This window comes from Myodes glareolus, chromosome 7 (assembly GCF_982192425.1).
Source record: "Myodes glareolus chromosome 7, mMyoGla1.1, whole genome shotgun sequence".
NCBI lineage: Eukaryota > Metazoa > Chordata > Mammalia > Rodentia > Cricetidae > Myodes > Myodes glareolus.
In genome coordinates, this window is record NC_142032.1 from 15842562 (window position 1) to 15855386 (window position 12825).

The 12825-nt window shown below is 46.9% G+C and overlaps 1 protein-coding gene across 8 annotated transcripts; it reads right to left on the reverse strand.

The window, feature by feature from the left end:
• Positions 1-1212: 1212 nt before the first annotated feature.
• On the reverse strand, positions 1213-12248 carry Nolc1 (nucleolar and coiled-body phosphoprotein 1). Of its 8 annotated transcripts, none has more exons than XM_048439085.3 (13): positions 12071-12248; positions 9049-9104; positions 8791-8933; positions 8544-8677; positions 7605-7770; positions 5850-5965; positions 5421-5553; positions 4693-4821; positions 4393-4503; positions 3657-4277; positions 3428-3537; positions 3201-3293; positions 1213-3046 (listed from the first exon to the last, which is right to left on the reverse strand). In XM_048439085.3, the coding sequence occupies exons 1-13, from the start codon at positions 12188-12190 to the stop codon at positions 2888-2890; spliced, it is 2091 nt and encodes a 696-aa protein (XP_048295042.1). In that variant the 5' UTR covers positions 12191-12248; the 3' UTR covers positions 1213-2887. The 8 variants fall into 8 exon arrangements, with proteins under 8 accessions (XP_048295042.1, XP_048295043.1, XP_048295037.1 ...); XM_048439086.3 differs by having other exon boundaries at positions 7605-7767; positions 12071-12247; XM_048439080.3 differs by having other exon boundaries at positions 5421-5559; positions 12071-12247.
• Between the last annotated feature and the right edge of the window lie 577 nt (positions 12249-12825).

Here is a 12825-nt window from a genome sequence, read left to right on the forward strand (position 1 = left end):
TGTGGTGTCCCCACAAACTTCATGTATGTATGTGTTCCACATTCATGCCTGGTGCCCAAGGTCAGAATAGGCCTGGATCCTCTGGAACTGGGGTTGTGAACCACTCGCCATGTGGGTGCTGGGAATTGAACCCCAGTCCTCTGCAGAATAAGTGTTTTAAACTAATGATCCATCTGTCCAGTTCCAGTAAGTGAAATTTTAAAAAAGGTTTTATAGGGGCTAGAGATGGGTCAGCGGTCAAGAGTACTGGCTGCTCTTCTACAGGACCTGGGTCTAATTCCCAGCTCACAACTATGTGTTACTCCAGTTCAAATGGATCAAAACCCTCACACATACATGCAGTCAAAACACCAATTACACAATCTAAAAAGAAAAAAAATTAAAAATGTTCCATAGTCAGACTAGCCATGATGAGAGGGAAGAGGACCTTAAGTTTGAGGCAGGCCTGGGCTGAGAGACACCCTGTCTAGTACAGAGCAGGGAGGAAAAAAGGGAAGAGGCAGGGGAAAGAAAAGATTTAGTTTTTGTTTTTTCAAAACAAGGTTTCACTATGTAGCCCTGGCTGTCTTGGAACTCTGTAGATTAGGTTGACCTCGAAGATACACCTGCCTGTCTTCTCAGTGCTGGGATTAAAGGGGTACAACACTATTGCCCAGCTGTATTTTCTTTAAACAGCCTCGCACAATGTGGTATTGTCTAACCTGAAACTTTTTGTAGACAGCTAAGCTAGCTTTGAACTCTGCCTCTGCTGGAATTAAAGGTCTACACTACTACACCAAGACCAAAATAAGGCCTTTTCTTTTTGTGCAACAGGGTTTCTCTGTGAAGCCCTGGCTATGCTGGTTCTTGCTCTGTAGACCAAGCTGCCGGTCTACCTCCTAAGCGCTGACATTTTAATGTAAAAATCATTTAGCCCCTAGATGCAAATGCAAAAAGCACGGGCTAGGTGTGGTTTATTGGCCATCTTGTGAATTCCCAACTGAACAGTGCAGGAGCTGAACTAAAGACTGAAGAGCTAAGCACAGTGGACACCATCTTTAAAATAAACGGGGCAGGGGCTGAGCCTAGCAACTGAAAAGTGTCTAGGGCTGAGAAGTCTGGGTAAGATCTGGCAAACTGCTGCCAAGAAACCTCCCAACAGGTCCCAAGCCTGCCTCTCGTTCTGCTGTGCAGAGCTGAGGCCTTACACCCACAAAAATAACTCTGAGCACGTCATAAAGCATCCAGTTTATTGTTTTGTAATGAGACGCAGACAGCAGCACATCCCTTCCTCAAGGAGCTGCCACAGAAAGGCAGATCTAACAAGTCATCAGGCGACTGTGGATCTCAACACGGAAGGCCGCTCTTGACATCTTCCTCTTCATCCGTGAAACTCGGGCCTGTCCTCACCACGTCAGATCTTCCTTCCCTCCCTCGTGCCAGCTGAGGTCTGTCAATGGTCTCACTTCAAGTCTTCATCATCTACTCCCTTGACCCATGAATCTCTCTGCTCATTTATGTATTTAAAGCATTAGGGATCAAACTAGGGGTCTCATGGATGCTTGGCAAGCGGACTATCCAAGATATGCCTCCCAGTGCTCCCCATTAGTCTGCATCAGTAACTCCACAGCTAAGGTACTAACAATTAGTCCAGAAGATGAACTTAAGACACAATCACTCCCCGGTACCACCCAAGATGAAACGATCCGTTCAGATGCCTCTAACCTCCCTGTTCTCCAGCCGGCGTCTGTAAGATTCCTCCACGCCTCACAAGTTTCCCGTGATGTGCCCACTGTAAACTACTAGACATTGAGGGCTGAGGATTTTGTTTGAATCCACCATTTCCATTTCCTTGACCGGTGGTTTTCAACCATGCAGAAATTAATTACACCAATTTCGTGTCACCACTGTTACCAAGACAGAATTAAGCATTGTCATTCAGTTCTTGATGATGTTAAAAACAAATACAGTCATGAACTTAGAATACATAGCAGTAATAGTCAAGTTGTTGAAAATGCTTTTCAATGTCAGAAAAGCTTGCTCTGAAATTAAAACCAAGATGAACTGTAAACATGTAATAGTAAACTACTGAAAACAAAATACTCAAGAGTTATATTCACACCACACAAATTCTGCCTATTAACTCCCACCCCCAGACATGGTTTCTGTGTAGCCCTGGCTGTCCTGAAACCCAGAGATCTACCTGCCTCTGCCCCCCAGGTGCTGGGATTAATGGCGTGCACCACCACTGCCTGTCATTTTATAGGCTGTTATATTCCAAGAACAGCAATTTTATCCCCAAAAGCTGGCAGATATATGCTGGCTTCTGAAAGCATCAATCTCAGTGCCCGCTATTTTCTGCTTTTTGAGCAAAGGAAGAGTAAAATGTGGATGTGTGCACTCACACATGAGTAGAATCCTCCAGTGAGACACTATTTTTTTGGTTTTATGATAGGGTTTTATCTGTAGTTTTGGAGCCTGTCCAGTAGACCAGGCTGGTCTCAAGCTCAGAGACCCACCTGCCTCTGCCTCCCGAGTGCTGGGGATTAAAGGCATGGCCACCACAGCATGGCTGAGAAAAACCTTTACCATGTGACATTTTGCTATGTCTCAGGCAATAGCTAAGACATGAATCTGTAGAACTGACCTCTGAAAATCACAACAAAAATCTGTACGAAATGATTTAATATAAAATATAAAACTTCTCAGTATGAAGACCCCCAGAACAGGAAGGCAACGACAACACTCAAAAACAAACCCACACAAAGAGGAACATAAAAGGCGACAGTCAGAATCTGCTCAAAACCGTCCTTGCCGAGACCCTCCCCTAACAACACCGAGTCTCTGGTCCACTGGAGGTGACAGGCCAGTCTCCCAACATCACCTTCCTTTTCTAGATGGCCACAGGTCATTCACTATCAAACTTGACGGAATTGACCTGGACAGAGATGGAGCCTCCCCGGTAGCTGCCCCGCTTTTTCTTCGTTTTTTCATGGCGGAAGGACTTGCCTTTGGTGAACTTCAGAACCTGATTGGCTCGCTCACCCCAGTCTCCAGCTGCCCCTCGCTGGTAAACAATGAAAGGTTAATACACAGAAGACAACACCAAAGCCCTGTCACCTCCCCTGTCCCTTCAAGGCAATCTGAATCCACAAGGTTCCAGCAACCTAAACCCAACCGCCCTTCTCTCCCATGTCCCGAGAGCGGCCAACACCCCTCACCTTGGCATCAAAGGAATTGTCTGCTACTCGTGAATCCACCTCTATCTCCTCTTCCCTGACCCTTCGGAATGGGGACGATGCCCTTTTTTCTGCCTAGAGAATGAAGCATAAGTTACGATATGGTGCTGATTGACAGCCCGTGGTGTCATGCCCAACTGTCAAGGTGGGTCCCAGGGTTTCCTCTATGGTTTAAAGGCGGGTTCTGAAGACACTGTGGAACAACGTACTTTCTTCCTTTTTGGAAACGTGTTTGGAGTCTGGAGCTTAACTTTCTTAGCTTGAGGAGGAGTCTCTGCTTCTTCTGCTGTCTCATTCTGCTTTCGTTTCTTTCCTGAACCTACAAAACAAAAGCCAGACTCAAAAGTCAGGGGGCAAACGACTCCCCGTCTACCTTCTCCACTGAGTATACTCAGTAATGGAGGATAAAACCCAGGGGATGGCTCTATAGATACAGACCTGGCTTTGAAACCGACACAGCTGCCTTTTTCATCTCCTCCTCTTCCTCTTCCTCCTCCTCGCTTTCCCCGTCTGCTTTTCCGTTCTGAGAAGCTCGAGTGCCATTGGCCTTGCTGGCCTGTGGTTTAGTAGTGCCCTTGCCCTTGGGCTTCTCCTCCTCTTCCTCCTCACTGGAGTCTTCGGAGGAGCTGCTGCTCTCGGCTGCTGCTTTCTTCACGGCGGCGGCTGGTTTGGATGCGGTTTGACCTCCTGCTGCCTTCTTAGCTGGAGGCTTAGGTGTCTTCTCTTCATCACTGCTGGAGCTGTCTGAGTCGGAGCTGCTGTCTGCAGCCTGAGGAGCCTGCTTGGTGGGCAGAGATGGTGCTGCTTTAGCAGCCACCTTGGGCTTGGGGGTTGTCACAGTTTTCTTTGTCGTCTCCTCCTCGCTGGAGCTGCTCTCCTCCTCGCTAGAGCTACTGTCAGCCTTTCTGGTCTGAGGTTTCTGGCCACTGCCTGCAGGTTGCTTAGGAGTTACAGCTGCCTTAGCTGCAGATGGCTTGGGAGTGACAGCTGACTTGCTTAAGGAATTCTTGGTGGTACTGACCGGCTTGGCAGGAGTTTCATCCTCAGAACTGTCAGAATCTAGATAAGAGGACAGAATGAACAGCTCCCCAAAAACAAATTCAGGGGAACCCCATAACAGCAGGATACCCAAAACAATGAGTATCCCAGGGACCCCAGGGTTGGGCAGCATTACCCGAGCTGTCTGAAGAGCTCTCTGCTTTCTTCTTCACTGGAGCGGGTCTGGCAGGTGTCTTGGAGAGGACTGCTTTAGCAGGGGTTTTTTTCTCTTCCTCAGAACTTGAATCTGGGGAGAATTTGTGACATTAGGATAGGTCCAGAATTGCAAGCCAACCAAGAAAGTAATGGAAATAACGTAACAATTTACACAGTCCTTGGCTTTCTCTTGCATCACTCAAAAGCAACAGAGGTGTAGAGTATTTTTCTCTGTGTTCCTTGCCCCACCCCTGTAGCTCCACCGCATCCTGGGACTCACCAGACTCCTCACTGCTGTCCTCACTGCTTTCTGCAGGCTGTTTCTGCACGGCAGCTTTCTTTGGAGACTGGGTTCCCAAGGACTTCTTTTGCAAGGGAACAGAAGGTGGTGGGACTGAACTGTAAGGACCTGTTTAAAAGGTAGAATAGTTTTGAAATATGCATTTGCTAGGCACGGTGGTTCATGCCCGTAATCCTGACATTCATAAGGCTAAAGTAGGAAGAACACTGTAAATTTGACGTCAGCCTGGGCTACAGAGGGAAAATATTTCAAGTAAACAATAAAACAGGGCCTGGAGAGATGGCTCAGAGGTTAACAGCATGGCTGCTCTTCTGGAGATCCTGAGTTCAATTCCCAGCAACCACATGGTGGCTCACAACCATCTGTAATGAGATATGGTGCCCCCTTCTGGTGTGTAGGTATACATGCAGGCAGAGTGCTGTACCCATAATAAATAAATCTTTAAAACAGACAGGTAGCAGAAATAATAAGATATCCACACAGAATTGTATCTTCTAAGAACAAAACCTGCCTAACATGCATAAAGTCCTAGGTTTAATCCCTAGCACCACAAAATAAAATGAGTACTTCAATTCTTTGGTTCTCTCTACCTAGAAACAGGGCTTACTCCCTTTAGCAGAATTTCTACCAGGGTGTCACTCTTAGCTGTGGAGCCATGAGAACCATGCACAGGGGGTTCGACAGCCTCATGCCTTGTGTCCAATCACCTGGTTTTTTCTTCACGGGCTTTTTCTGTTCTTCCTCTTCACTAGAAGACTCTTCACTGCTAGAGCTCTTCTGGGTAGGGGTGGCAGCTACTTTTATTGGTGCCTTGGCCATGACTTGCTTTTTAGGTATAGTCTGCATCTGAGAGAAAAATTTACATTAGAGGAAAATAACTTTCCAAATAATTCAATCAGGCTGAAGTAATGGCACACAACTTTGATCCCAGCACTTGAGAGGTGGAAGCGGGTGGAGTTTGAGACCAGCCTGGCCTACTTAGTATCCAAGACAGTCAGGGCTATAGAAAAACCCTGTCTTGAATATCAAGCGAAAATAAATAAAAACAAACAAACAAATCGAAACCCACAAGTCACTCCAATCGGAGAGACACCCTGTAGCTCCTTCACTTCACCCTTGGCAGTCACAACCCTGACCTTGGGGGGTGGTGCTGCCTTCTCCTCCTCGGAGTCTTCACTGCTACTATCACTGCTGCTGCTGCTGCTGGCTGCTTTGCCATTGGTTGCTTTAGGCTGTGCTCTTGCTGGTGAACCTGAGACACAAAGCCATATTGAGATAAATTGGGAGACTTCAAAAAAGCTCCTGTTAGCACAGAGTTAAGAGTCTCTAGCAATTTTAAGGCTAGCGAAATGGCTCAGTGGATAAAGGCACTTGTCACTAAGCCAGAACTTGAAGCCTAGTGGGTACATGGTAAAAGGAGAACCAATTCTTTAAGCTGTCCCTCCTCTTAAGCTCCATGTGCACGCTGTGACATGTACAGATACACCACACAGACAATAAGCCACTTCAACATCACTGTCTTTCTCTTCAACCTCTATTCACAGATCTTGTAAATCCTAAGTCAGCCCACATCTTAAGAAACAACTTACTTGTTTCATGGAGTAAGAGCAGCAGTGAAAGCAGCAAAGAACCATAGACTGTGAGTATTGCTCAGAGGGAATAAAGTACTTATCACACACACAGCCCAGCTAGGGCGTCTCGTCAGGTTGAGAGTAGGCATGTGCCACTATGCTGAGCTAAGGAATGCTAATTAGTCCTGCCCGTGAGAGCCTGAGACAGGAAGATCACAAGTTTGAGGCCACTGGACTACAGTGAGTACTAACTTTACCCAAGGAACAAACAAAATAAATGTGTGTAACACCCCCCCACACACACACACACACAACCTTAGCACTTGGAAGCAGAGGCAGGAAGATCAAATACAAGGCCAGCCTGGGCTTTTAAACTTTTTTTTCTCTCATAAATAAAAATTAAGGGGCTGGAGAAATGGCTCAGCAGCTAAGAACCCAACTGCAGTTCCCAGCACGCACATCACGCAGGTCTTAACAGCCTCTAATGCACCTCCTCTAGCTCCAGAGTCCCAGAGTCCCCTGTATTCATATGAGGCATGCTCACGCACACATTTTTTTTTAAAGTCAGGGTTAATCACATAGGTCTGACTGTCCTGGAACTTGAAGATCTGCCTGCCTCTGTCTCCCAAGTGCAGAGATTAAAGGCATGCCCTACTATACCTGTCTAAAAGTTCTTTTTAAAGTCATCTATCTTTCTCCCTGGGTTTTATAATCATGTATCTGTAATTCTAGCTATCAAGAGACTGAGACAGGACGACCTGGAACTCAATTGCTGCTTAGCCCTTTAGTAAAGAAAAACTAATCAGTCCAAGGATGGTATGGGTTGCTACGCCAAAAGTAAATTTTAAAAAATCACAGCACTTGGGAGGCAGCGTTCAAGGCCAGCCTAATCTGCAAAGCAAGTTCAAGGACAGACAGAACTGTTACAGAGAAACTTTGTATTTGGCCCGAATTACAGCAATTGCAGTTCAGCTGCAGGGATTACAGGAGCATACTATGCCTGAGCACACTATGCATGTGTGTAGTATTGAGGACTAAACCCAGGGTCTCACACATTTGAGGCAAGTACCCTCCCACAGACTTATCACAAGTACTAGAATAATTACCAGTCTCACATTCCCCTTCTAAAACTTTGAGACAGGGTCTCAGTAGGTTTTCCAGGCTCGCCTTACACTTCCACTCCTCCTGCTTCCCTTTTCTAGGTAGGTGAGATGAAAGCCCTTTCCAGTCATGACCAGCCAAAGAGGAGATGAACAACGTCATTTGGCAACCATACCATTTGACCCTGGTCCCAGCCTACCCTCCTGGGGACAGAAATACCTGGCTTGGCTGAGGCTTTCGGCTGAGCTTTGGCTGCCGTAGCTGTCTTTAGCTTCTGGGTCTGTGGTGTTTCATCCTCCGAGCTTGAGTCAGACTCGGACTCCGAGCTCTTGGCTTTCTTAGGAGGAGTTCTGACTGCCTTGGCTTGGGACTTAGCTACCTTCTGCTAAAACAAAACAAAGATGATGGTATATGTCTTTAATTGAAACAAGTAGGAGGTAGACAGGTGGATCTCTGAGTTCAACATCAGCCTGATCACAGAAAGTTCCAGGACAATCAGTGCTATACAGAGAGACCCTATCTCAAACAAAACCCCACAAAAATAGGACTGGAGAGGTGGCTCAGAGGTTAAGAGCACTGGCTGCTCTTTCAAAAGTCCTGAGTTCAATTCCCAACAACCACAAGATGGCTCACAACCATCTGTAATGTGATCTGGTGCCCTCTTCTCGTGTGCAGGCAGAACACTGTATACATATTAAATAAATATGTCAGGCAGTGGTGGCACACACCTTTAATCCCAGCACTCAGGAGGCAGAGGCAAGCAGATTCCTGAGAGTTTGAGGCCAGTTTGGTCCACAGAGCAAGTTTCAGGACAGGCTCCAAAGCTACAGAGAAACCGTTTCAAAAAAAAAATTCCTAGAATGTATCCCTTACTGAACAGCTCCCATCACCCCAACCATAAGCTAGATGCCCAGTTTAGGTTCATTGCCAAATTCTATTTATTTATTTATTTTTGTTTGTTTGTTTGTTTGTTTATGCCTGAAGACCAGAAAAGGGCACCAGACCTCATTACAGATGGTTGTGAGCCACCATGTGGTTGCTGGGAATTGAACTCAGGACCTTTGGAAGAGCAGGCAATGCTCTTAACCGCTGAGCCATCTCTCCAGCCCCTCATTGCCTAATTCTTTTGAAGTCCTCTTTACAAGGAAAGCTACAAACCTGGACAGGCTTCTTCTTTTTGTTGTCTTCTTCCTCCTCTTCATCACTGGATTCTTCACTACTGCTGCTCTCTGAAGCTTTGGCTACTGCCTTCCCAGCATGCTGAGGCAGACTGGTTCGCTTGGCAGGGACAGCTGAATAGAAGTATAGGTACCCACAAGAATCACCATGCTGTGCAGGCAGGCGTCAGATACTCTCCCTGAAGCCCCGCCCCGCCCCCCACCCCCCCCCCTCTGCCCCGCCTTACCAGCCTTCTTCGCTGGGGGTGCTTGGGCTTTATCTTCCTCCTCACTGCTGTCCTCACTACTGTCACTGGACGAAGCCTCCTTTTTAGCCTTCTTGGTCACTGGCCCATTTGACTGTAATTTCCTCTTTGGGGCTTTGGTGGACCTACTGATTTAGATCAGGCATACTTCTAAGGGATCAGAACCTTCTCAAAAAAAGGGAACACAGCCCAGCCCACCTAGGGGGAGAAAATAGCCCAAATGTAGCAAGGAAAGCTTACTTGAGCCAGAAGCTATAGATGTCCAAGAGGGAAGAAGCATTGGCATCTTGCTGTGTCTACAAGAACAGAGGCCAAATTAAAGAAATGTCATGATTCTATGTTATTCTTTCATCAAGACCTGTCTGGTTATAGGACATAGAGTTATAGGACAGCCAGGGCTTTGTAAGAAGACCCTGTCTCAAAAAAAAAAAAAAGTTATGTTATTTACTTACTCAACTTGAAATGGATGCATAAGATTTCCCCAGCTTAGTTCACTTACATATCGCCTAGCTTTGAGCATAAAAATGGGCTTCCTCTGATAGATAATCTGCTCCCAAGCCTTTCCAACCATACTTTTCAAAGTCTTAGAAAGATTTCAGCAATTAATAATGTTGATAAAGAATATTAACTGAGCTGGTGGAGAGCCAGCTAAGTGGTTAAGAGAACACACTGCCTTTCTAGAGGACCTGCGCTCATTCTCCACCAGCCACCAGGAGACACACAACTACCTGTTAATTCCTGATTCGGGGGTTCTGACATTACTGGTTTCTGCAGGCACCTGGACTAATGTTCACCACTGCAGGCTTAATTCTCTCTCTCTCTCTCTCTCTCTCTCTCACATTCTTTTTTCCAAGACAGGGTTTCTCTGTAGTTTTGGAGCCTGGCCTGGAACTAGCTCTTGTAGACCAGGTTGGCCTTGAACTCAGAGATCGGCCTGCCTCTGCATCCTGAGTGCTGGGATTAAAGGCATGTACCACCACTGCCTAGCAATTAATTGACTTTTTAAAAGGTATGAGGTGTGGTGGCACACGCCTTTAACCCTAGCACTTGGGAGGGAGATAGGAAGATCTCTTGCCTTTGAGTTAACTTGGTCTAAATAGTGAGTCCCAGGACAGGCACAGTTATATAGAGATCCTGTATGAAAGAGAGAGAGAAGGGAAAAGAGGAAGGAAGGGAGGGAGGGAAGAAGAGACAGAAGGAATAGCCAGGCAATGGTGGCACATGCCCTTAATCCCATCACTCAGGAGGCAAAGCCAGGCAAGTCGCTATGAGTTCAGGAGGCCAGAAGAACAGCCAGAGCTGTTACAGAGAAACCCTGTTCAAAAGAAAAAATGGTTCTTCTTTTGGTTCAACAGTTAAGAGCTGACATGCCAGGCTGTCCTGGCTGAAGAAACTCCCTTGTGAAACTGATCTGATCCCTTCCCTTTGCAGCAAAGTTCCCCTCGTCCTACTCATACAAAGAAGCAGTCAAAAGGTCTCACCTTGGAGCTGGAGAGATGGCTCAGAGGTTAAGAGCACTGGCTGCTCTTCCAGAGGTCCCGAGTTCAATTCCCAGCAACCACATGGTGGCTCACAACCATTTGTAATGAGACCTGGTGCCTTCCTTGCCAGCAGTACATTGTATGCTTAATAAAAACATAAATCTTAAAAAAAGCAAAAAAAAAAAAAAAAAGGGTCTCACCTTAACCCAAGATTCTCAGAAGCTAAGGCAGGAAGAACGTAAGGCCAAAAGGCCTACCAACCAAGTTCAAGGCTAGGAAGGTCTGACGAAACAAGGAGGGAAGGAAAAGACAAACACGCAGACAAGCTGTGCAGTCTTTAATTCCAACAGTCAGAGGCAGGAGCATCTCTTTGAGGCCAGTCTAGTCGGCACATAAGTTCCAGGCTAGCCAGGGTTACACGACGAGACATTATCTCAAAAATAAAAGTAAAGCAAAGCAACCTAAGTTCTTAGCCTTGGTTTCATCCTTGGAAAAAGACCACAGGTCTACAGTTTCTCACGGTGTTTCCATGAACAGATTTTCATGCAGTGTTCCATGAATACTACAGATCCTTGAGTAGATCTAAACATTTCACATCCCTCCATTTCACCTTGCTCTTACATGGGTTCAAATCCACCGAAAAGCTGTCACTCATCTCGTGCTTACTGTCTATTTATAATAGGATCACTACTTCGTGCATTTCCTCTTGGTGCATCTCAAGCATCCAAACTCTGTAAATTAAGCTGGACATGGCGCATACCTTTAATCCCAGCATTCGGAGGCAGAAGCAGCCGGTAAGTCAAGAACAACATGGTCTACAAAGCGAGTTTCAGGACAGACAGTTTACACAAAGAAACCCTTTGTTGAAAAACTAAAAAACAGTCGGGCGGTGGTGGCACACGCCTTTAATCCCAGCACTGGAGGCAGAGGCAGGCGGAACTCTGTGAGTTCGAGGTCAGCCTGGTCTACAAGAGCTAGTTCCAGGCTAGGCTCCAAAAGCTACAGAGCAAACTGTCTAGAAAAACTAAAAAGAAAGGAAAAAAAGAAAAACCTAAAATAAAACAACAAAGTCTGTAAAGTAAACGACATCCTGCTATGTTCACATGCTAACACATTCTGTACCTCAGCACCAGGAGGGTGAGGCAAGAGAAAGTTCAAAGCCATTCTCTCCTACACAAGGGCTACATAGAACCTGTCCCAAACAAAATAAGGCTACCAGGATCATGTATGTAGAAAATCGCAGAGCCTGACCAAAGCCTACGTTTGCTTTATTCCACTACCTAAAGCTCCACGCACAGTGGAAATTGGCAGGGGAGGATGTTCACTCCTCCTACAGATAGTGAAAGTAGCCTCTCCCTACACTCATTCAATTCTTCTCTTGCAAAAATAAAACAATAAAATCCTAACCTTCATTACCGAGAAATTTATCGTCGAGTCTCAGGCTACTTTGCGATCAAGGATAAGGCCAATAACAAATATACCAGAAGAACCAAGCACCACCAATACAATGCTCGCAGCGGGACCTAGCGCTCGCTCATCTCATGTTGTCAGGCACATGACCTGGACCACGCGGGACCCACGCCTGCCGTCGCTGCAAGACTCGCTAGTCAGACATGTTGGGAGGAGACGCCGAGGCCTCAAGCTTTGGAAAGGGGGGCAGAAAGGCTTCGCGGATATTAGACTGATAGAACCTAGACCGTTCCTCCTTGCCTCCTAAGCATATCAAGGCCTAGATTCTTGGAGTCGACCCACCCCGGTCCGCGACCAAACCCAGGACTCACAGCGCCTGTAGCTTTTGCAAATTTGTTGGCCACCTCCGAAAGTTGGTTATCACGCAGAAAGCCGAGCACGAGGGGATAAAGGTCGCTAGGAACCACGCGGCGCAAGCCGGTATCCGCCATACTCCCGGTAGTACGCGTCACTACCGTCGTGCACGCTGCACGACTTAGGAACTCCAAAGTACGACCAGGGCAGGGGGCGGGCCCGGTGTCGTCATCACGTCGCGCGGCGCACAGCGGAAGCGTGGGGCTCGCCAAGGCGACTCCCCATCAACCTCGGAGGCGGGATCCAGGCGACGACGTCCATAAGGTCTTTCCGGTCTCACGTGCGTCGCCATCCTGTTAAAGGCGGAGCCCGCGGGCCGCCCATTACGAAGGCGGAGCGTTTGCGTCAGAGGTCACGCTCCCTTCTGTGGCGGGAAAACTTGCGACTTCCCGCGCATTATCTTTGCTGAATGAATCTTCTCTATAGCAGTTGTCCCAGCACCGGCTGCTACCCAGACCCCACAATAATGAATGGACTGCAGTACTCCGACTTCTTCCACCTTTCTAGGTGTCCCCTACTAGTCACATTCCCACTGACAATGGCTTCTCTCCTGCCTTCTATCACCTTCACACCCAGTGATATCATCAGGCTCAAATCATAAGAGGATTCTTAAAAGTTGCTCATTGTGGTGACAATGGTGTTAATACCCCTAAACTGCCTGTCAATCATACTTAGGTTACACAATTTCATGGAGTGGGGAGGGACAGCTGTT

Excerpts from the sequence above, each read along its gene's own strand:
- Nolc1 (XM_048439079.3), bottom strand. The coding sequence starts at position 12,190 with ATGGCGGATACCGGCTTGCGCCGCGTGGTTCCTAGCGACCTTTATCCC. Across the intron at positions 7,771-8,543 it reads AAAAGAAGAAGCCTGTCCAG|CAGAAGGTAGCTAAGTCCCA; the intron begins GTTTGTAGCTTT and ends GTTTTGTTTTAG. Across the intron at positions 3,294-3,427 it reads CGTTTCCAAAAAGGAAGAAA|GCAGAAAAAAGGGCATCGTC; the intron begins GTACGTTGTTCC and ends TTCATTCTCTAG.